This window comes from Trichosurus vulpecula, chromosome 3, assembly GCF_011100635.1.
Source record: "Trichosurus vulpecula isolate mTriVul1 chromosome 3, mTriVul1.pri, whole genome shotgun sequence".
Taxonomy (NCBI): domain Eukaryota; kingdom Metazoa; phylum Chordata; class Mammalia; order Diprotodontia; family Phalangeridae; genus Trichosurus; species Trichosurus vulpecula.
Genome location: NC_050575.1, coordinates 302,703,200 through 302,727,855, shown reverse-complemented (window position 1 = coordinate 302,727,855; position 24,656 = coordinate 302,703,200). Strand labels below are relative to the sequence as shown.

Here is a 24,656-nt window from a genome sequence, read left to right as displayed (position 1 = left end):
GACTAAGAAGGTAATGGAGAAAACTCTTAATACTGCAGATTAAACTTAGAGTATGTCATGTCTATGTTTTTCCCCCAGAGAGCCAATAGTTAAATGTTTACCAGTACACTGCTGCCTAGGAAGCTTGTGTGGTTTGGCCAAGGACACACAGATAATGTATCAGAAGTGGGATTTGAACCCAGATCTTCCATCCCCAGAACTTCTCATGTCACCCCAGACTGCATCTGCAGGGCCCCATTATAGCCCATTTTCCAGTATGACACACAGTTTTACAGACACACACACACACACACACACACACACACATATACACACATGCACATGCAGGTTATATCCTGGGATCTGTGCCTATTCTGTCCATTCTCCAATGCCCTCTGTACCTACCTGTACACGAACAAGTGCTTTCAAATAATCCTGATTCCCTGTAAGATTACAGGAAGATTGTATTCTGTTCCTCCTACTGTCTTAACTAAAGAGGCATGAATTAGTGCTTTAGAAAAATCCTCAACAATAAAGGTTGAAACCAAAGTATTTTAAGCTTAAGCCGCCATTAACCAGAGATGCGATGATCCTACAAACTCAGTTATATAGAACATCTCATTCCCCTTTCATATTCTCTTTTCACAGTAGGTAGCTGGGTGGCTCAGTGGAGAGAGTGCTAGGCCTGGAGTCAGGAAGACCTGAATTCACATCCAGCCTCAGACACCTCCTGGCTAGTCACTTAACCTCTGTTTGCCTTGTTCGCCAGCTGTAAAATGGGGATAACAATAGAACCTGCTTCACAGGATTATTGGGAGGATTAAATGAGATATTTGTGAAGTGCTAAGCACAGTACCTGACACAGAGTAGTTGCTAATAAACGCTCCTGGCACATAGTAGGTGTCATATAAGATAGAAATGCTTATTCCTTTCCCTAGTCATCCTTCTCCATGTGTTCTACCCTCCAGCCAAACTGGACTCCCCATTCCTTCACCACTGCATCCCTGTCTTTCCCGCCTCTGTGCTTTTGCCCACACCGTTCTTCATGTCCAGAATCTTCACGTCCAATGGAAGATTTGTATGGACTTGTGTAGAATGAAGTAAGCAGAACCAGGAGGAAGGGAACAAGAGCACGTAACACATGCCAGACACTGTGCTAAGCGCTTCACAAATATCATCTCATATGATCCTCGCAACGACCCCTGGACAGAAGGGCTATCATTATCACCATTTGACAGTTAAGAAAGCTCACAGCTCACAGGGGTCTGAGGTCAAAATCGAACTCGAGTCTTTCTGTCAGGTCCAGAGCTGCCCTATCCACTGCACCACCAAGCTACCTTTAAGAGAACAATATGTAATCATTGACCACAATAATGTAAGTGACAAAAACTGACCAGCCTCAAGGCTGCCCAATTCAGAGACCTACTGTGCCTGCAGAGGACCAGGTGGAGTGGGCATTCCTCCTTTCCACAGGAAGGTGGGGGAACCATAGTTGCAGGATGAGTCACATGTTGTCAGATGGGGCCAATGTGTTGATTTTTTGGTTTTGTTTTTGCTTGATTGTGCTTCTTTGTTATAAGAAATAAATAATTCTATTAATGGGGAAGGGAAAGGTCACTGGGAAATATAGTATATTTCCCTACCTTTTATTTAGTTTATTTTTTTCTGTACATGTATGTATATATCAGTTCTGAGAGGCAGTGTGGCTTAGTGGATAGAGAGCTGGCCACAGAGACAACACAGACCTGGGTTCCAGTCCCACTTCTGATACATACTGTCTCTGTGACCCTGAACAACTCACTTAATCTCTCAGGAATCTGAGCAGCTATCTAACACTATAAATTGCAGAGAAGGTGTCGGATTGCATTGGTAGAGGAAGAATCCTCATCTGGGAGCTCCCTACATCAATGAAATCACATTCTCTTTCCCTATGTACACATACACGTTGTCTCTCAACACCAAGGCACCCCCCCTTCCCATGCCCCAGAATACAAACTTATTAAGAATAGGGATTGTTTCTTTTTTTGTGTTTGTATTTTCACAGCTGAGCACAGTGCCATAGTAAGTATTTGTCGATTGGTTGATTCACATGATAGCAATGTAAAAAAGCATCAATAAATCACTACTTCCTTTAATTAAAAATAAACTCTACTCTCGTTCTTCAAGAATCAAATCAATTGCTACGTCCTCCATGATGCCTTCTCCAGCCCTCCTGAAACAGACATGATTTCTTCCTCCTCCGAGGTATTTTTTTTACTTCTAATGTACTTTTGTGCTATTTAGATCATAGTCATCTGTGAACCCATTTTAGCTCTGTTACTAGATTATCAGGTCCTTGAAGACAGAGACTGTAATGACTTATTTTTCCTTGAATCACCCTCAGCATCTAGTACAATGATTCACACATAGTGAGAATTTAATATCTGCTGAATGAATGAGAGAATACAACTCCCAGAGTCATCTGTCACCTGTCTTATCCTGAATAGTTTTTTAGAGAAGGAAAAACACTTCTCTTCTCTCTTAAAGGAAGCTAACAGGCCAAATGGCCACTGAATGAGGGAGGAGGGGAGAGTAGGGAATGGAAATAGCTGCATATGAACAAAAAGAATCAAGGGAAATAGAACCGAAGGGACCACAAAGGCAACCACTCGGGACCAGGGATTAGAGAGGTAACGGAGGGAAACATTGCAGTAGAGTGCCCAGTGATATGGACAGCCTGAATTTGAAATGTAAACACATCTGTCCTTCAATTACCATCATGACATACACAATCTAGACCCCAGAGACCTAGCTGAATCTGAATCTTCTTCCATTTCTCTCCTCAGGCAAATTTCAAGTACATGTGAAATGGTGAAAATGGACTAAGTGACAAATTGTCCCATGTGCAACCCAAAACCTAGAGGAAGATAACCATTGTCAAGTCTTTTTTCTTCACTAAGACTCAGTTTCTTAATTTGTAAAAATGAAGGGCCTGGACTAGAAGATCTCTAAGGCCCGTTCTAGTTCTGATTGTCTACAAATCTGAACAGGCCTATTCCAACCAAAGACGCACAATGAGAAAGCCCTATGTTGGCCCTTAAGCAACTAGGTAGCACAGGTGACAGAGTGCCAGACCTGGAGTCAGAAGGACTCATCTTCATGAGTTCAAATCTGGCCTCAGAAACTTGCTGCATTACTCTAGACAAGTCAATTAACCCTGTTTGCCTCAGTTCCTCATCTCTAAAAATGAGCTGGAGAAGGAAATAGCAAACCACTCTGGTATCTTTGCCAAGACAACCCCAAATGGGGTCACAAACATTCAGACATGACTGAAAAGATTCAACAACAAGATTTAATTATGCCCAGTTTGAAACTGTAAATGAGGCAGTTATGGGACAAATTAAAAATGGAATTATGTTATATCCTTGGGCCAAGAGATGGTTATAGCTAAAAACATCTCTCTCTCTCTCTCTCCCTCTGTGTGTGTGTGTATGTGTGTGTATGTGTGTCTATCTCTCTGTCTGTCTGGGTCTATACATACACACACATATTCAGGTAATTCTGGAAGGGATAAATGTTAGGAAAAGATGTTTGGGGAACTTTGGAGGTTGAGACCATAAGGAGCAAACATAACCTCCCCATGGGCACCTTGGTGCCCATCAGAGACAGAATCCTGGACTGGAGGGCCCATGAATCTGAAAACATACTTTTTATGTTTCAATTTATACAGGCTCAGGCTAAAAGTAGCTAAAAGCTTTGGCAAAGAACTGCCCAGAAGTAGAATGGGATGTTTTGGAAGACAGTGAGGTGTCCATCACTGGAAGTGTGTAATCAAACACTGGATGACCACCTGATGGGGATTCTCTCTCAGATTTGGGATTGGACTGGATGATCTCTGAAGTCTCTTCCATCTTTCTAAGATGCTTACTCCTTCTGTAGATGGACTTTAAGTAGAAACAGCTCCTTTTCAAGGTTTCTCATTGCCACAGGAATAGACAAGAGAGAAACAAATGGAGAAAAGTTGAACTTGGCCCTTCCTTCAGAAAGGCCTTTCCTTTTATCTTGGTTAAGCCAGTTCTCTCCATTTCTTGCTTGTGGACACCACACACAGGGTCAGACTGTAACATGACCATCCTGTGGCCACAGCCCAAAGTGCCTAAGGCCTCACTGAGCATCTACAGCCAGGACCACAGGTTCCAGTTTCTTCCCAGGAATTCCATAATCTGTAACAATCATAAGGTTGGGACCAGTGAAAGAGGTGGGAGTGGGGGAAAGAGGATGGGAAAGAGAGATAGTTTATTTCACAAAACCATTCCAGGGTTTGAATATTTCTGGTTTGGCCTTACATTTTTGTACTTGTAAAATTCAACCCAAGACATGGGAAGAATATTTAGGATAGGACGTTAACTACAAGTATGTGGTTCGAACGTCAATTTCACTTACTAAATAAGTAGTCCTATGCTCTCCCACGAATAAAATGCTATAACAACTCCTTCCAAACATTGCAATATCTGAGGATGTGATACGTATTTTAGAGATCTTCAATAACAATGAAAACCAGTTGTTTTCAGGCTGCCAACTCCACTCCAGGGTAACAGCTCTTTCTCCCATGTCTACTTAATTTGACTTTGACTGAAATAGATTTCTAGATTATAGTCTTTTTTCCTTACATACAAATATACACAAAGTCAACCCCTAAGCAAGAGCTCATAGCTTTCCTTGTTCTTAAACAAATGGTGCATATTAATTTGGGTATGAGCCCTTTCCTCGGTGGAAACAAAGTTCCCCTCCCAACTCCATCATTCTCAACCATTGCATTTGTTTCCATCAATATTAACTACCTCCTATGGCCGTGGCACAGAGCAGTGTAAGATGCCGCTTCCATCCTCCAAAAACTTAACAATTAATTAATTCAACAATTAATTAAATAACCTGTAATTATTGAGCTAGCTGCCAAGGGTATCCTCATCTCTGGGGTGAAAAGCTTCCAGTGTCTGGCAAAGGAAAGGACATCTTAAGAATTCAGTTCCTCCAAGTCACATGGGCAGACCGTCCTTAGACTGAACTATTCAGAAACAAAGTAACCAAGTCACCTTGGGGAAAAGGCATTAAAGTGTAGGCTCTGGCACAATGTCAAGAGCGCCAGGCTCAGAATCAGTGGACCATAAGTCAAACACTAGTGCTTCCACTTACTAGCTCTGGGATCACAGGCAAGTCCTTTTGACTTCTCTGGAGACTTAGTTTTTCCTCTTCTGTAAAATGAGGTTAGCATAACTTCCTACCTCACAGAGTATCAGTCAGTGAAAAAGCATTTATTAAGTACCTGCTATGTGCCAGGCATGGTAACATATGCTAGTGGTTGCAAGGAAATGGCTTTGGGGACCCTAAAATATTAAAGAAATGTGAACTATAACCCAGCATCTTGCCAAATGCCTTGTGAACCCCAGGCATCTAATAAGGTATCTCATGGATTGTACTAAAATATTGTGTCTGAGTATAAACAAAGGTATGGGCAATTGAGAAAAAAGTTTTCTGCTCTAAGACAAGAAAGTGTCTACAGAAAGTCATCTGTAGAAAGAAGCTGCCATGTGAAATCTCTCAGAAGGAAAAAAAATAATTAGAAAACTCAATACAGGAGATAACTGTCAAACATTTTGGAAAAGATGCATTGCTTTGCCAACTCTGATTATGCCAGAGGAACTTAAGGGAATTTTGAGAGACCAAGGGGAAGAGAGGTATGAATCTGCAGCCTGGGGCAGAGAGACCCTAATCTCATTGGAACCACAAGTGACATCATATCACCTGGAAGGAACAAACAAGCCAGTAAGAAAGATGACTACCAGGCACTGAGCTCTGTCTCAGCTCTCCTACAAGGCAGAAAACCATAAATCCCATAGCAAAGAGAGCAAAGGAGACTCCAGTCTGGGCAGCGTTTCCTCACCTGAAAAAAAAATGCACTAAAAAAAACCAATAAACCCAGTCCAGAGCATCCCAGCCTGAGCCCAGCAAGAAGGCCAACTGCCATGTTGAATTCAGAGCTTGTGCACCATCAAACTTTTGGCTTCTAACATCTGTTACTTGATCCAGGCCAATCCAGCCACATTCCTAAGCAGCAACACACAGGTGTTCCTGCTGGTCTTTTTCCCTATTGGGAGAAAAAAAATGTGCTTGGAACTGGGGGAGAAATGGGAGGGAGCAGTGGTGGGAGGGAGATTGTGACCATACAGACCTGCAAGAGAGTTGTTACCAGACGAGAAGTTAATGGGGGGCCAGGCATGCCCGAGTGCCCTGGAGGCTGTCGGGCCTGAGGAAGCTTTGGCAGAAAGGAAAGTAGTATGCTAACCCTGATGGAATGTCCACCTCTGGACCTAGGTTTTTGTGGAGAGCCTTCCAGGAAACTTACATCCTCTTTCCCCTCTGGGACTGTCAGGCCCATTTATTGCTGAGTTTGAGCTGATGAAAAAAAGAAATCCTACTACATTTTTTCTTACTTGCTATGTGTGCACTTGGATTAGTTTTCCTTCCCTCCAATCAAATCCTATTGACATAGGTGGCTGTGTAGCTAACCAAGCCATGATGGTGCTGGTATGTGAGATCTCAATGAAAGCTGTTTGACCAAATTCGGGGACCCTTTTGGAAGCATATAACTTGGTCCCAATGGGAAGTCAAAATGAAGCTACTTACTAGCTCTGGAAATATATGTAGATTACTTTCCCTCTCTGGGTCTCAATTTTCTCCACTGCAAAATGAAGGGGGTTAGATCAGGTAACATCTAGAGTTCTCTTTCAGCTCAAAGTTTTGAGATTGATTCAATGATCCTATGAAGTCCTGCTGTTTCATGATGATATGAAAAAGAAACTGTAGTATTACAGCCAGTTAATAAGCATTAAGTACCTACTATGTGCCCAGGAACTACTAAAAGTCAGGGACAGGTACCATCTATAGCTGTCAGTCAACCAGCATTTATTAAGTACCTACTATGTGCCAGACACTATGCTAAATGATGAGGATTCAAAGAAAAGCAAAAACAAAACAAACAAAAAATAGCGCCTGCTTTCAAGAAGCTCAGGTGGAAGAGACATGTAAACAACCATGTACAAACAAGATATGAATATAAATTGGAAGTAGTCTCAGAGGGAAGGCACTAAGATCAAGGAAAGCTGGAAAAGGTTTCTTATATATAGTAAGTGGGACTTACTGCATGTGAGGGGGCTAAACATCCCTTCCAATTTCTGCTTCCCATGACTCCATGAGCCAAAAAAGAAAACTTTCTTTTGTCCTAAGCCAAAGATCCAGACTGCCAGTGACATGGATTTACCAAAATTTGACAGCTTCTCAAATTAGGACCTGCCTCTCCTTTTGATAGGGTAGTTAGTTGGTACAGTGGATAGAGCTCCAGGGATGGAGTCAGGAAGACCTGAGTCTGGCCTCAGACACTTACTAGCTGCGTGATCTTGGGCAAGTCACTTAACCCTGTTTGCCTCAATTTCCTCATCTATAAAATGAACTGGAAAAGGAAATACCAAACCGCTCCAGTATCTTTGCCAAGAAAACCCCAAATGAGGTCACAAAGAGTGAAACATGACTGAAACAACTGAACAACAACAAATCTCCTTCTGGCAAAAAGAGCAAAGGTATAATAGTTTTCTGCCTGAGTCATCAGTATTGGTGTGTTACAGATATTCAGTCTCAGAGTATCCTAAGGTTCCTCCCCATGATCCTCAATCCCATTATGTAGGTTGAATCAGGTAAGGAGCATGTACCTCCTGGTAAGTTCATTAGGATATATGACAGTGTTCAAACTCTTCCCAAAGACTCAGTTCTATTCCCGTATATCCCTGGGATATATCCAACTTGTCTACTTGCCACAAGTTCTCAGAGGTTCCAAAATCTGTGATGGGAGATGGGCTCAAGGAAGATAAGTAAAGCCAAAATTCCATGTAGATGGGTTCTGAACAAAATATAGACACAGACGCATCAAGGCTTTGCAGAGTAAACAGGAAAAGGGCAGAAATGAAAGAATTCTATTTCTCCACCATCACTGATATCCATCATGTGCCTGAGTCTCTTTGGCTCCCATCCCCCAGGTTAGGAATCTAAAGAGGGGCTAGTGATATTAATGGGTTATTGAAGTGGTTAATGATATTAAAAGATTATTGAAGGGGTTAATGATACTAATGAAATTCAGAGGGATTTAGGAGGGCCAGCCAATAAGCAAGAGGTGAGAATTATAAAAATTCCACTGATTTCATATAAGGTTGATATGAAAATTAAGTTGGTTTTCAGTAAGATGAGAAAGTTTCACATATAATAATAAATAATAAATTTGTTGGAAGGAAGAGATGGGGAGAGAGGGAGGGAAGAGAAGGAAAAGGGAGGGAGAAAGAGAGTAAACAGTGAGATAAAAGGAAAACAGAGGAAGGAAAGAAGGGAGGAAAGAAGGAAATAGAAAAAACAAAGAGAGAGAGAGAAAGGAAGGAAGGAAGGAAGAAAGAAGGAAAGAGAAAGAAAGGAAGGAAGAAAGAAAGAAAGAAAGAAAGGAAGGAAGGAAGGGAGGGAGGGAGGAAGGAAGGAAGGAAGGAAAAAAGGGAAAGAAAAGCAAGCAAGAAAGAAAAAATTTCTAGTGATAACATTTCCCCCTTGGAAATTGGCAAATACTATTAATTAGAGCTTGATTTATTGTTTTGTTGATTGTCTAAACTTAAGAAAATTATGAGGAAAATGTTAATAATGTATATTCAACTTAAAAGTGTGTCCTTCATATATTTTTCAGAGAGTTGATGGTTAAAGATTTGCCAGAAATATTCTCTCCAATATTCCTAAGAGTCATTTACCTTCTCTTTGAGCACCTCTGATGACAGAAAATTTGCTGCCCTCTCTAAGGCAGCAGACCATTCATTTAAGGATAGCTCTTATTGGAAACTAGGAAATTTTTCTTCTAATTGAATCAAAATCTGCCTTCCTGTAACTTTTAACTATTGTCCTCAGAGACACAGTAAATACATTTAAATCTTCTTCCACATGTTAACTCAGATATGCGAAGAGAGCAATCATGTCCCTCCCTAAGCCTTCTCTACCCTGGACTAACTAGCATCAATTCCTCCAATAAATTTTCATGTAATTTCAAGTCCCCTCCCATCCTGGTTGTCTTCCTCTCAACCAGCTCTAGTTTTATATTGATCCTTTTGAAGTGAAGTGCTCAGAACAAAATACAAAATACAAAACTTCAGATGTTTTTGTTCTGCACACTAAGCTTATTAATGCAAGATCACATTAATATATTGAAGTGTTATATCACAAAATGTCAACTTATGTTGAGCTTGCCGTCCCCTAAAACTCCCCGGTGTTTTTTTTTATATGATCTCTTATCTAGCCATGTTCTCCCATCCTGTAGTTGTGCGATTAATTGATTTCTTAAACCCAAGTATAGAAATTTACATTTGTACCTAATATATTTCATCTTGTTAGATTTGGACCATAACTTTAGCCTAACCCTCCAAGTTTCATGTCATTTGTAAACTTGTTAAGTGTGCCATCCATCCTTTATTAGGTAACATCAGCTCATTGAAGGACACTATGCTTCTGATCAGTCAAACACATCTGTCTAGCTGTACTGCTTGACATCTAGATTCTGTTTCGACGTCAGTTTTGTGATTTGTATTATAAATTCATAATTTAATTCCTTCTTTGTGGCCAAGTGGTCTTGTATCCTACCATGATGTTACTTCTTTTTCTCTCCTCCTTAGTCCTCATGAAAATGTCCTCTACCGTACTTCCTCCTCCAGGTTTACAGACCTCCACAGAGCTGTGTATCATCAACATCTTCCTCACAAAACGTATATAGTGCTCATTTGATCCTCACAACAACCATGGAAATTGGGGGCTATTACTATCCCCATTTTACAAATGGGAAAACTGAGGCAGACAGAGGTTAAGTGACTTGCTCAGGGTCACACAGCCAGTAAGAGTGTGGGGTGGGATTTGCCCTCTAGTTTTCCTCATTCCAGATCCAGCACTATCCACTGTGCTATCCAGCTACTTCATGTTCTTGTTATATATTGCTACCCTAATGTTCCTTCTAAATAATCTATTCCTGTTGAGTATGGTAGTCCCTTCCATTGTCATATTCAAGTCATAAATAACATCCTACTAAGTCTGGTTACTTTGTTTATTATACATACTCTGTCTTGGTTTATAGGCATCTGAGGTCATGAGTATCATTTCTTCTCCTCTTCCATGTTGTCATCTCCTATGAATTACTAGACACTTCCAGGGTTACTCTTCTTTCCCCCCAAAAAACCTCCTATTTTCTACAATATATGATTTAGCAATTGTAGCTGAGGAGTTTCCTCCTCTCTTCTCAAATCTCAGTTTAAAAACCCATTTAGCAGATCAGCAAGTCTCCAGGTAGAAATATTTTTCTTGGCCCTCATTAGATATACTCCAACCCTGGTGAAAGATCTGTGATTCCTATATCTTTAAGCCAAGGCTCAGAAAGTCAAATTCCCCTGTCTTATACCATCCTTCTAGATGGCTGATTGCTTTTCATACCCTCCTTTCCGTTGTAAAATCACTACCTTCAAAGGAAAGTAGTAATGTCATCACCCATTCTCCCAGCTCTTTCAATTTTCCATCCAAGGCTTCATAACCGCCAAAGATTTTCCCAGGTTATTTCTATAAGGATCATTATTTCCACATAAGTCACCAGAAATGTGTAACGCTCATTAGGTTCAGAAGATTTTCTTCTTTCTTCTTTTTTTCTTCCTTCCTTCTTTCTTTCTTTCTTTTTCTTCCTTCCTTCTTTCCTTTCTTTCCTTCTTTGTGTCACATGCATCTTTCCCCTCACTTTGTAACACATATTTGAATTCCATTTGACCTCCTCTGAGTGGTTTTTTTCTGTTTCCCACCTAAATCATTTCTTCCATCCTATCATGGAAGATGTCAGCCTCTTTTGATAAGCCAAAGAGGAGCGAGGCTTTCCTCAATTTCTTTCACCTTTTTCTCTACCAAAGAATCAATCCAAACTTAGTAAACACCTAGTTGTTCTATGGTTGCCTATAGAACAAATACAAAGATAGCACTGTCTGAGTCAATGGAATAGTTCCCTCACTTCCCTGCCTATTACAATTGAGATAAGCAGTTCTATCTAGCTTCTAATGACTGTTCTCCCTGCTAATATGGCAAACTGCCTGATGCTTGCTGCACAGAAAGCTCCTAATTGTTCCTTCAGAGCTGGACTTTTCTACTTTTTTGTGCCTTAGATGGCCATCTTACCCAGGTGAGAATGATCTGTAATCACCATACCCTTGCCAAGGGACTGGCAAAGTCATCAATGCAAAAAGCAGTTGCAAACAACTATTATCTGCTAAGTTGGTCTTTTGACGATTTCAAATTTCCAGCCATTTCCCAGTTTCTCTCTTCTTTTTTCTCTTCACATAGGCTGTGCTGTGATATTCTTCATCCTGACGGCTGTGCTGTGTCAGGCATCCAGTGGGGAATTCTTAGGCAGAAAGGTTTTATGGAACATTCTTGTTTCTTATAAGAAAAACAATTCATCTTTGGAAAGAAGCCTTATGTGAATTTGTATTATTGAGAGTTTATTCTGCATAAGGTCTAGGGGGACTCATCATTTCCTTTTATATGACAGATTCTGTGGCTGCTTTATCGAGACCCTGCAGGGTCTGCCTACCTTCCCACCCTTATTTTCCAAACTATGTTGCAGAAAAACTAAACTACTAGCTACTCCTCAAATCCAACCTTCCATCTCACACCTCTGGGCACTTACCACATAAATCATGCCTATTCCCATGCCTGGGATATAGTACCTCCTCCTCTCTGTCTCTCAAAATCTTTGTCTTCCTTCAAGGACTAACTTATGGTGACACCTTCATCATGAAATCTTCATCATGAAGTCTTTCCTGCTCCTCTCCCCACCCCCATACAAGTCGTTAGCTCTTTCTCTCTCTCTCCTCCTTCTCTCTCTCTCTCTCTCTCTCTCTCTCTCTCTCTCTCTCTCTCTCTCTCTCTCTCTCTCTCTAATGGTAATTTAAATTTGAAGATCTTTCCTACCCATAAATAAGCCCATGTGACCCGCCTACCTGACAGGAAGCCTAAGGTACATGTGGTGGAAAGAGCTTGCTGAAGGAGAAGAACTGGAAGGGTGGAACAGGAAATTCTCAGAGCTGAGAGAGAGCAGATGTGTCCTAGCTGTGCTGCGAGTGTATTTGTTGGTGGCAAGGCCCCAGCAGGGGGCGGGAAGATTATGGGATGGCTTGGCTCCCTGCTGTGATGTTGTGTTTTAGAGTCTTTGCTGTTTCGATAAAGTGGACTTACTGGTTCTGGAATTTGTTTGCTCTTTGGATGGGTCAGACTTATTGGTTTTGGGACCTGGTTCTCTGGTGTCTGAATAAATGGTTTACTTCTTCTACCTTCTATATATAGAGTTTCAATGATTTCCCTTCTACGTTGTTTATTTGTGTACATGCCTTATCCCCAGTAGAATGTGAGCTTCTTGAGGACAGGGACCACTTCATTTTTGTTATTGTGTCCCTTTGCCTTGCAAGCAATAGGCACTAAATGAATGTGTTGAATTTAATTGCCCATCTTTTGTAGCACCTGAAAATATAACCAAGGATCATGGATGGACCCTCCATGGTTCAAATAGAAAATCCTCTGCTGCTTTAAAACCCTTCACAGCATGGCCTATTCCTATCTTTCTAGTCCTCTCACACTTTACTCTTCTACTCACTGCATTATCCAAGCCTCCTTGGTGTTTATTATTCTAGATGCCCGATCTCCTGACTCTGTGCCTTTTCACTGGTTGTCCCTGGCTAGATTTCTTTCTCAAAAACGAAGCCTTAAACACAGTTCACTCTGGAGCTCATAGATTGGACAATAGGTCCCTGTCCTCCTAGCACAGAGTGAATGTAAATACTAAATAGTAATTGTTTCTCTTTTGGCCAGGAACCCTGGGGGCTTGCCTTCCGTTTGATTTTTTTTTTGAGTTTTGATTAAAGGGGCCATCCCTTGATTAACCTCTTAAAGAGGCCTATTCACTGAATGAGTGTTATCTCACTCAAAGTGAGAACCTGAAAAGACCTTAGCCTGAAGGGGCCAGAGTCTCCAAATGCATCCTGGGCCATCTCCAGTTGACCTGGTAAACATCAGGCCACTGGACCCAGATGGCTCTGGGGGAGAAAGTGAAGCTAGTGACCTTGCCCAGCCCTCCCTCACTCAAATCAAAGCCAACTGCAAGTCATGTCATTAGTTCCCTGATGTCATGGTCCTCTTCGAGAACAAAGGACAAACACAACAACAGCCATGCCTGGAATGTTGTCCTTACAGACCTCCGCTTTCTGGATTCCCTGGCTTCCTTCAAATATTAGCTCAAGAGGCCTTTTCCCAATCTTCCTAAAATCTAGAGCCTTCCCTCTATTGATTATTTCCAACTTACCTTTCATATATCTTGAATGGATATAGTTGCTTGCCTATTATCTTCCCCATTAGACTGTAAGTTCTTTGAGGGCAGAGATCATTTTTTGCCTTTCATTGTATCTTCAACATAAAACCCAGTGCCTAGTACATAGTGACCACTTAACGCTTAGTGACTTGTTGACTGGTACATAGTGACCGAGTACGCACTGGTACATAGTGGTGCCACCTAGTAGTGGTGACCACATACTAAATGCTTATTGACTTGTTGACCTTCTTAGTTGACTACAGATGAGGAAATTGAAGCCCAGAGAGGTTAAGCAAGCTCACGCAGCTTCAGTTTACAGTATCTTGGGCAAGATAGAACCCTAGTCTTCCTGACCCCAAGTCCAGCAATCTATCCCACGCTGCCCCCACAGCCTCCACCCTGAGCTTCTCTGTTACAACACAAGTCATAGTAAAAAGGTACTAGGATTTTGCATACCTAATTCACATGCAAAATGGCAAGCAAAGTCATCTTGTGAGATTTGATGGGGTTTGAAGTAGCTGTAGAAAAGAAGGCCAAGTATCTAAGAAAAGAGAAATAAATAATGGACTTCCTCCAAGGGAACCTCTGGGAAAGGTTCATTTCTCCCAATAAATAAGAGTGCAGAAAGAGAAACCCAACCAAACAGATAAAGCTCAAGTAAATTTGGTCATTTTCAAGCAGCCACAATCCCTCCTTTACAAGAGGAACTGAGCTTTTTTCCCCTCTTATTTCACTCAATTCCATTGCTTCGGTGACTGCGGACACCTGGTTGTAATGCTATTTCCCTCCCTTAGCTTGATTTGAGGAAACAGATAGTGCGGAGATCTGGATGGACATGAATGAGGAAGTTATGTATAACCCATCCTTGTTTGTTCCCAGTTAAGGCCCTGAATGGCCCAGCCATGGTGGCATACACCTCTATTTTTTGTTATGGGGAAAGTTTAAGCTGGCAGATCTCTTGAGCTCAAAGGTTCTGAGTTGCATTAGGGCTAAAATCAAGTGTCTACACTGTCACTATGGAGAACTCCCAGACATCAGTATGGTGAACCGGCAGGAAGGGGGCATGGGGCACCAGGTTACCCAAGCAGGGTCAAACTGACTCAGGTCTGAAAGGGTCAAACCTTCTGGGACAATCAGTAGTGACATCAGGCCCAGGATTAACCCCTTTCATTTATAGCCAGGACAAGATGGGAAGACCCAATAGAAAAAAACAAACAAACAAACATGAAATTCCAACTAAGAGGCCCAGAGCACTGGGGATCAGGAAGAACTAAGTCCTCTATCCTTTCTCTTACAAAGCAAATATGTTGGGAGGGGTTTTCAGGGAATTACTCTTCTAGGGCATATGAGGAATGAATTCCCAGGATGATCAATATCAGAAATGTCAAAATCAAATTTGGTAGTTCCTTCAAACAAAGAGACAGAAAGGAACAGGATCTTGGCAGCTAAAAAGTATATTACCCTAGGGGCTGCCAGATGTCACAGTGGAGCACCACATAGAGCACCAGCCCTGAAGTCAGGAGGACCTGAGTTCAAATTCTACCTCAGACACTTGACACTTAACTAGTTGTGTGACCCTGGGCAAGTCACTTGACCCCAACAGCCTTACTAAAAAATAAATAAATAAAAGACATATTGCCTTGAATATAAACCCCAATATTCAACCTTTCCCAGAGGAGCGATGCTACTAAGGTGGGGAAATCAGCTGGGCTGCACAACACAGTAACATGAATACTAAGACTAAGAATGAGGAAACCCAAGTCCTGAATCTGAAGAAACTCACTGGTCACTTCTACCAGTGTCAGTTTCCTCTACTGAAAAATGTGAGAGTTAGACTAGATCTCCAAGGTCCCTTCAAGCTCTAAGAGTCACATCTTTACGATCCTTTGTCTTCCCCAAATCCCTACGACTACCATGGAAAGGGAGGAAAGGGCCTCTTCTATTCTCTGTGAGCAAAGGGAAATGAGGAGCCACATGTCATATCATAGAATGCCTCCTTGCCCCTCAACCTAGCAGTCTGAGCAGGAGACATGAGGTGGTGGAGAAGACTCCTGAAAAGAACTCATCCCACACACAGGCAAAAGATCTGCATTAGTCCTAATGCCACAGAGAGAAGGATTGAAATATAACTTGGACGAAGGGAGAAAGTCATGGGAAGGTGTGGAAGATATACAGAATTATGTCACTGGAAGGGACAGCCCCTTTGGATAAACCTACAAGGAAGTCATCCCACAAAGGAAGCTGTCTAATGCAGAAATTCAGCAGAGTCCTCTCTACCTATCCCTTCTCCTTGAGAGTTCTTTTTATGTTAGAGCTGTAGGGAGAAAAAAGAAAATGTTAGCCCGCTATGATGCAGGACTTCCATGGGCTGGGCTACCCTGATTCAGACAGGGATGGGCACCCTTCATCCACATACACACTCTCCCCATCCCTGGGGAGGTGGCCTCCTGCCAATCATTCTCACACTTTGATGGAGTAACACTGACACCTAGGGGCAGATCTTGAGGCAGCAATTTGGCTCCCTGCAGAAACCCAGAGGTGCCAGACTCCTCCGCTTCTGAAAAGAGAAGTACATATTCCATGTTCTTACAAGAGTCTTCTGATGGAAGACTCCCCAGGTTTGCCTCTTTCCTCAGAAGCCTTAGGCACCCCAGGAGGGAAGTAAGGAAGCTGTTATCAGCTATATGTACTTTCTGCACCAGGGGAAGCTGACCCCCCCAATTGGGATCATGTAAGAGATTTCCAAATCTGTGGAGTCCATAAAGATGTGCTTACCAAATTCACTGGCACAAAGATGCTCTATGATGGCTTCTGATTTCATCTCGTTATCACAGGGCGGACACACAGCTGTGCCTAGGAGAAGGGAAAGAACAAGAGAAAAAGTATTGAGAAAGTTGGAAATAGAGAAGAGGGGATGGAGAAAAAAAAGCATCCCCTGGCTGGATCCAATCACTGGAGCCATGCTAGGGAGGCTAGGGAGGTGGGAAGAGTCTTGGAATTGGTGTCAAAGGACCTGGGTTCAAATCCTGGCACCATATTACTCTTTCCCTCAGTTTCCTCAACTGCAAGATGAGTTTGGACAAGGTAACCTCTAACGTCCCTTCCATCTCTAAAACTATGATCCTGAGAAGGGGAGAATTATCTCAGTGTGTTTCTGATCTCAGCTGGTCAGGGTAAGGAGAAATATTGTAGCCTCTGTTAATAAAAGGATTTGTTCTGTAAAACCTGGACTCGAGAGTCAAAAGGCTGCACCCAAGGACCTCGAAGCCATATGTGGCCTTGAGCCTGCAGGTTCCCCACCCCTGCTAGGTCCAAGATAAGGCACTGTTTCTGCCTCTGATTAAACCAACACCGTCTAAAGAGAAGTGGATGAAATATGGAGAATGGTTGAAATCACTCACTTCCTGGTGAATTTTAGATTATTTTAGGCATTCTTTTCTCACCTAAATTCTTTCTCCTTTCTTCCTTGTATATTGTTTACTACTATAATCAATAGTTAAAAAGCAGGCTCTCTTTTTGTTCCCTTTGCCCTGCCCTTTCTCCAACGTGACCTTACCGACATATTTGGCCAAGAACTCACTCTCTGAGACACACTGAACCTGGATGGTGGCAGAAAAAAAGAATGCATTCTAAGTTTATTCATGAACTCCATCCCCAGGACACTGCCATCCTCCACCCAGCATCACTCTGCAAAGGGCAGAATTTGTTGGAAGTGAGGAAGGGGAGTTACAGTGGGGAGGGGACACCAGAAACAGCTGCCAAATGGAAAGGCAGAAATTGGTGGGGAGAGGCACTTCAGTGGACTTTAATTAGTGAATGTCTGTAAAAGGCTTTGAAAGGTGAGGACTACTAGGGGTGGGGCCAAACCCCATTAGAAGGAACTTCTGAGGACTGATCCAGAATGACTCCTCTGACGTGAAACCACTGAACTACAAGCAGCTAGTACTGAACCACTCCTCAAATTCCTCCTTCCATCTCCCACCTCCAGGCATTCACACAAGCCATCTCTCATGCCTGGAATGTATTCCCTCTTCATCTCTGCCTTTCAGAATCTTAGTCTTCCTTCAAGGCCTAACTCAGTGATAGCTTCTCCATGAAGTCTTCCCTGATCTCCCTCCCCACCACCCAAGAAAAAGAAGAAATCCAACAGGCCTTTAATGAATGAATGCCTAGTTTAATCAGTGAAGGCAGCTGTCACAACAGAAGGACCCAGTGGAAGCAAAGTATCTCTACCAGGAGCAGAGTCAGGGCAAAGGAGGCTAGATGGTCTCCAGCCCAAGAAACAGCCATGTTTCGATATGGAACACTGAACATAAACAGGCTGGGGCTTGGTACACTGAGGCTTCAGTGGGCAGTTCCTGTAGCCTATTCTCTGCCCTAGAAAGAAGCCAAGGCTCTGGCAGGGAGAGGTAGACTGGTGCAGTGAAAAGAGCACCAATCTGAGGAGTCATTAGGCCCGGGTTCAAGTCCTATTTGGTCTGGAGAATAGCTAAGGTCCTTTCTAGCACTAAGTCCCTTGAATTTGTTGAGACCTTGTGTTAAGGAGTTGGCAACAGACCCCCAAACTATTCGGGAAGGAGCCGGTGCCCGTTCCAGATGGAGGTGTTCTCTGCTCAGAAACATGTCCCCAACCCTTCTTTCTCTTCTTCCCATCCCCCTCAAGAGAGTAGCCTACAGCTTCTCCTCCCTCATCAAATAGATCAAAGGAGCTCCTCAGCATGGGACACAGATAGTGAGAAGAATGTAGCTTCCTGCCCCCCAACAACCACACACACACACACACACACACACACACACACACACACACACACCACTTCTTCCCAGGGTAAGAAGGAAGGAGCATGAATGGCGAGGATGGTGAATAACTTCTCCCAACATTAATGTTGTACTCAGAGCACCTACACTCCACAGCTAGAGAAGGATTAATGCTGTGTCAGCAATCAGGAGACAATACAGTGCATGGTAGTGTGTAATCTCTTCCTTCATTCCAAGCAGGGTTCCAATACAGTCTGGAGGTAGTTTATGTTGAAGCCCATAAGACGTATGCTTTGCAGAAGCATTACACACACACACACACACACACACACACACACACACACACACACACACGCGCGCGCACGCGCGTGCGCGCATTTAATTGTTCCAAGGGGCAGCTACACATGTCCACTCATTCTAAGAATGAGCATAACAATCTGGTAAATACCCAGTGGTCTCCAGGTAGTCGGGACCTACCCTGCAAACTAAAAAATGCACAGCATTCTATCAGGCTGGCCCACAGTTTACTCTTCATCCAAGACTTGGGGGATGAGAGCTGGTGCTAGTCTCTCATGAACAAGGACCAAGTCTGGCTTAGAATTCGATGCTTTGGCCATAATCTCTGTGTATTAAAGGAGGGAGGAATGACTGAGGAAAGATGGGGGGGGGAGCATTCCTAAGTGCACAGATACAGGAAGCAGTGAGAAAATATTCCTTCACTGTTAGAAAAAATGGTTGCCCTCTCCCAAGTAACAATAAAGTCCTACAAGGGTGGAATACCTTCAGTCCTTGTTTGGGTTTTAAAAAAAAACCAGAAACCTTCCTTGTGCGAAGTTACAAGAATAGAATCTTGACAGACAGCAGCAGAGAAGTCAGAACATTTAGGCATGGAATCTAGTCCCACACATTGGCTTTTCCTATGTACAGACTGTGTGACCTTGCTCTGTCCACACCTCTAAGTGCCCAAAACTGACTCTTGGAAATCAGGGCAAGGGCACTTTCCTTACTCCTAAGTTTTGCCCTGGGAAGTCAGTTTACTGCTTCTGATGATGACAAGTGTGGAAGCAGTGACCTCTATGTGTTTTCCACATTGCTTTCCTTCATCACGACTATTTCCTTATGGACAATTCTGGAGCAGCTTTATTCCAAGGGGAGAAGAAGGAATGTGTAATGCAATATTAATCTGTGACTCCCCTGATAGGTATTTGGGGGCCCTACAGACTGCAGAAGCAGGAGGAATGAAACAGGTCAACCATATGAAAAGTGGAACCAAATCTTAATTTGAAAGTTTATAATAATCATTTGGTTTTTTAAAGTTTTAAAAGCAAGAAAATCCTGAAAGCTTTGGGGGTAGCAGCAGCAGCAGCAGTAGTAGTAGCAGTAGTACTGGTAGTAGTAGTAGTAGTAGTAGTAGTAGTAGTAGTAGTAGTAGTAGTAGTAGTAGTAGTAAAGCATGAAGGAAAAACCAAGCACTAGGCTTAGGACTTTCTTTAAATGAATTAAAACACGTACATACCAGGACTTACACTGTTGCTTGACTTCTCTCTCTCTCTTTCTCTCTCTGTCTCTCTTCTTTTTATCTCTCTCTGTTTCTCTCTCAGTCTCTCCTGTCTCTCTGTCTCTGTCTCTCTCACACACACACACACATACACACACACCCCCCAACACACCAACACAAAGGGCAGACAAATCAAAATTCAGGTAATGTTTATCCCCTCTTAGCTACAAATACAGGAAGAAGAGAAAGTAATTTTAAAATGCATAATTCTGACAGCATTGGTTTGGTGAAAAGACAGAGATTCCAAAGCTGAGGCACATCTTAGAGAATTCATTCATTCATTGTCTCATACAAGGAAGACTTAGGAGTAAGGAAGGAATCATGCGAGTTCTTTGATGAAAAGAGTACACACATGCAGCCACTCTTGTCCTGGGAGAACCACACAGGAAAGAGAACCCAAGAATATTGTGGGAAGACAGTGGCCCTTATACAACCTCCATCTATGGAAGAAAAGGAAATCAGTTTAGATAGTTCATATATGCTAGAGTTTCTAAACAAAAGAAAATGAAACAACAGCATGAGACAATTTTCAAACTTGAGTTTGGTAAAACTTAAAAAAAAAGAATAAGAAGTGTGTGGCTTTGGAGGTTTTAAGTGTTGATGGGATTGAAGTGCTTGAGAAATCACTCTTCTGTAAAGTATGCAATTGCCTGTCCAATAACAGCCCACAGAGGCCTGGCATCCACTCAGAGAAAAGGTGGCTTTTGAACTAACGTTTGCAAGAAAGGCAGTTTAGTGTAATGGCAAAAACATCTGATTGAAGTCTGAAGAACTGTGTTCAAATCCTGGCTCTGAATATCTGAGTACTGCTGCATATAAGGGCACATACTACCTGTGTGACCTCAGGCAAGTCAATTAATTCCTTTTCCTGAGCCTTAGTGTCCTCCCCTGTAAAATGAGTGGGGTTGGATGACATCATCTCAAAGGTCCCTTCTAGTTCTAATGTTCTAGGGTTCTAGGCTCATTTGAAGGAAAACCCAGGTCGGCCTAACCAACCCAACCCCCAAAGCGCAGAGTATGCATAAATGTATGTGTATGCACACTCATGGGCATGTGTGTGTACTTGAGTGCTTAAGCACGCTTATGCAGGCTAAAGCACAAAGATCTGGTGTAGCAACAAATCTAGATGGATAGTGAAACTTAGGGCCAACAATATCTAAGACTCTAGTCCAAGTCAGGAATTCCCATTTCTGCTTCCTTGTTACCGTGGTTTCCTTCATGTCTCAGCTAACATCTTCATCTGCAAACCTCTCCCAGTCCCTCTTAATTCTATTCCCTTCCCTCTGTTGATTATTTACAACTTATCCTATATATAATTTATTTGCACATAGTTATTTGTATGTAGGTTCCTGCATCCATCGTATTGTGAGCTCCTTGAGAGCAAGGGCTGACTTTTGCCTTACTCTGTATCCCTAGCACTTAGCAACCCTCTTGGACATAGTAATCACTTAATAAATGTTTATTGATTGAATGACTAAACACAGTAACAGTTCCATGGCTAGTGCCACTTCTGCTGTGTGCAAAGTATCAACCCTGTTTAATAAGGATATTGTGAGAGCTGCACTTATGGTTGCTCTTATCCAAAACTACCAGTTTATATTCCCGAATTGCCAGCTGCTTGGTTTCCCTTTCTCAGCTCTGTTGCCATTCTGTATCACTGACTTCATTCTGAAAATCGGAAACGCCAGCCCTCCATACATGGAAGAGGGAGCCGTCTTGATGTCAGACCCAAGGATCTTTAAGCAGCTGAAAAGAAGCTTGAGAAAGTCAAGATCACTAAGGGAATGCAGGGGAGGATGGGTGGCCACCAAGTTCCCTTCCTGGCTTCCCAGCTGTAGGACATAGAAGCTTCCTCTTCCTTTGTTCAGCCTAGGCTAAACAGGGGAGAAGTAACTACCTGAGCCTCCTAGGTAAGGGCAAGGAGGTGAAGGTGGAGAAAATGGGGAAAACCCTTAGGTTTTAAAAGTAAAACTTTGCCAAAGAAGCACTGAGAAAAAAGAAAAAAAAAACACTTGGAAGTCACCAAATCTCTCTCTCTCTCTCTCTCTCTCTCTCTCTCTCTCTCTCTCTCTCTCTCTCTCTCTCTCCCTCTCCCCCCCACCCTTCTTGGAGGGGAGGAGGATGGGGGTGCGGGAAGGAGAGCATTCTCTCAGTCCATCCATCCACTTGTCCCCCTCCCCAGTCTCATAACTAGTTTCTCCGAGGCTGCCCCCTGGACTCTTCTATCCCAGGTCGTGTCCGCTTCCGGTCCCCGAAAGTGGCAATTACATGGTAATCGGAGGAGGACTGTGTGCAATAACACCCGGGCGGGCTGGCGGGCCGGCAAGCGTAGTTGCCAGGGCAGGCGCTGGGCTCGTCCCCCCAGCGGAGAGAGGAAGGCGAGAAGGAAAAGCCTGCCCAGGCTGCAGGCGACGGACCGTTCCACATGGGCAGAACACAACGTGCTTTGTTTGCTCAAGGTAATTGCTCGGCTGGCTCTCGAAACGAGCTGAATTTCCCGTAAGGTTAACCCTCTGTAGACAGGGAGAGTGTCAATGCGTGTTGCCCCCAACTCATTTCATTGTGGCCTGGACTTCCCAGAACCCCTAGTCCTAGGCTCAAACTACCGAACCGCATCTCTCACGATACTCCTCCCCCGCCCCAGTTCCACATCCCATTAAAACAATGAACTGTGTTTCAAATTAAGTAACACCCCTTAACACACACACTCACACTTCTGCTAACTGGGAGTATTTCATCTTTACGTATCTTTGAAATAAAGTAACAACCCCCACCCCCACCCCCACCCCCCGCGCGCGCTCCCCTTCCCCCTGAACTATTTCTTTATGAATCTACACGGGATGAGAAGGTAAAAGTCACTACACTTCAAGGTGACTTGGTAAATGTGTAAGCACCCGTCTTTACCTCTCTCCAGTCTAAACCACTCAGCATCTACACACACACACACACACACACCTGAAGTAGCCAGTCTGCTAAGTGTTATAATCCATGCTTGTGAATGTAGAAATTTCTCTCAGTCTATTGCCGCATCTCCCCTCTCTACACACACACCCCCAGTCACGAATTGTCTCTAAAGTCTGAGAGGAAACACTTGCTAAAAGCTTCTGAGAGAATAGACCGGTCATCTGGGAGGATTTTAAATCCAGAGCTAGCAGAGCTAATGCTCACCCCCATTGAGACAATAGACAATGAGTTAATTACATTTTTCCTCCTTCTAATTACCCGGGGATTTGTGAAACTGTTCGGTGAGGGGAAGTGGAGGAATCCAAAGATGAGAGGGAGAGGGATCCCTTCACAGCCCCAGATTAACAGTCCTAACCTGGAAGGGAGGGGGGAGGGGGAGGAATCACAGCAGTTTCTAAACTTTTTTGCAGCTAGCCCCACTGCTATCCTGGGGCTATTTTGCTTAATGACTGGCTAAAGATGGTGTTTAAGCCTCACTGTACCTATGAAAATAAACAAAATAGCTGTTAGCATTCTCCCAAAACTTGCTTGCTTGCGCGTGCACGCACACGCACACGCACACACACAACTGACTTTTCATTTAGCAGCTCTCCTCTTCTCTGAAAAAAATAAATAAATAAACTGTTCCTTGGGAACATTCAACCCTCCAAGAGGATGGTGCAAGATGTTTCTCTCCTTTCACTTAAAGGTTACCGGCTTTGTTAGGGTGGGAGGTCGGGATGAGAGCAGGACTCAGAGAAACACTGAGCTAGGAACGGGCATAAGGGCTTTCAGAACTCAGTGAAAGGGGATAGGCGTGGATATGGGAGCCAAGGCAGAGACTCGACATGCACCTAGCTCCAGGAGACAACAGAAGCTTTTGTGGTTATTCCAAAAAGTTTCAGGGCAGCTTCTTGGTAAGCAGTATACTATAGTCCTAGAGAAAGTGATGGAGGAAAGGAACTTAGGGAGCCACTTTCTTACTGGGATCCAACTTCATCACCTCCTGCCCCTTCCCCACCCCCAACCCCAAAGTGTGTCAGAAGATGAAACACGTCTGAGGACGGGAAGGAAGGAGGACTTTTCGCCTTACCTTGAGGTTTGGAGGCCTCCGTGGCGTTTGGAGGGGTCATGGCAATACAGACGTCTCCCTCTGGGAACTTGTCACACTTTAGCATCTCTGGCCAGTAGAAGCCAAAGAACTGCATGACGGGCTCACAAGAGTCCCGCACAGCCTCGCAGAGCCAACGGCATGGATAAATGGGCCGGTCCAGGCAGACGGGGGCAAAGAGCGAGCAGAGGAAGACCTGGGTGCCGATGTGACAATTTTTGTTGAGCAGGGGCACCCAGCTGCTCGCCTGCTGCTTCACCTCGGCCATCGTCTCATGCTCCAGCAGGTTGGGCAATACCATCTTCTTGTAACCAACATTGTGGCATAGCCGCAGGTCCACTGGGATGTCCACACACTGAGGGGGCTTGGTATAGAACCGCCCGCTCTGGTAGGAGCCGATGTCCGACTGGAAGCTCACATAGTCATACTCGCTGGCCATGCCACCAGCCCAGAGCCCAGCAGCAAAGACCACTAATACCCCCACAGGGGGCCAGCAGCGGCCCCGGGAGTGGTGCGCCCTACCCATCCTTGGCCCAGAGTCAGATCAACTTTAGGGCTGCTCTCTCTGGCTGCAGAGAGGTCTCACCGTGCAGAAAGTTTGGAGGCTCCTACCAGTGATCCTCGGGGACAAAAGAAGGCTCCTCCACCCCTAGCCCCCACCCTCACAGTTGCTGCACACTCCTGCCCAATCCAGGAAACCTTGTACTCTTCCTGCTGGGGGTGGGTGGGTGGTGGGTGGTGGGCAATGGATAGGGAGGGGAGGGGAAGGGAGCAGAGCAAATACAGCCCGGTCTGTCCGTCTTTCCCTCCTTCCTTCCCTGGCCCGCGGGGTGAACGGCACCGACTCCCGGAGGCTGCAGGCTGGAGAGTGT

The 24,656-nt window shown here is 43.7% G+C and overlaps 1 protein-coding gene across 1 annotated transcript in view; it reads right to left on the bottom strand.

Annotated features, from left to right (window-relative positions):
- The window catches only part of SFRP1 (secreted frizzled related protein 1), a 78,854-nt gene extending 54,544 nt beyond the window's left edge, over positions 1 to 24,310 (bottom strand). The window contains exons 1-2 of the mRNA XM_036748334.1: positions 23,767 to 24,310; positions 16,193 to 16,270 (exon numbers count right to left, since the gene is read on the bottom strand). Of these exons, the coding sequence (XP_036604229.1) occupies positions 16,193 to 16,270; positions 23,767 to 24,310 (622 nt within the window). The remainder of the gene's footprint in view (positions 1 to 16,192; positions 16,271 to 23,766) is intronic.
- Positions 24,311 to 24,656: the final 346 nt, after the last annotated feature.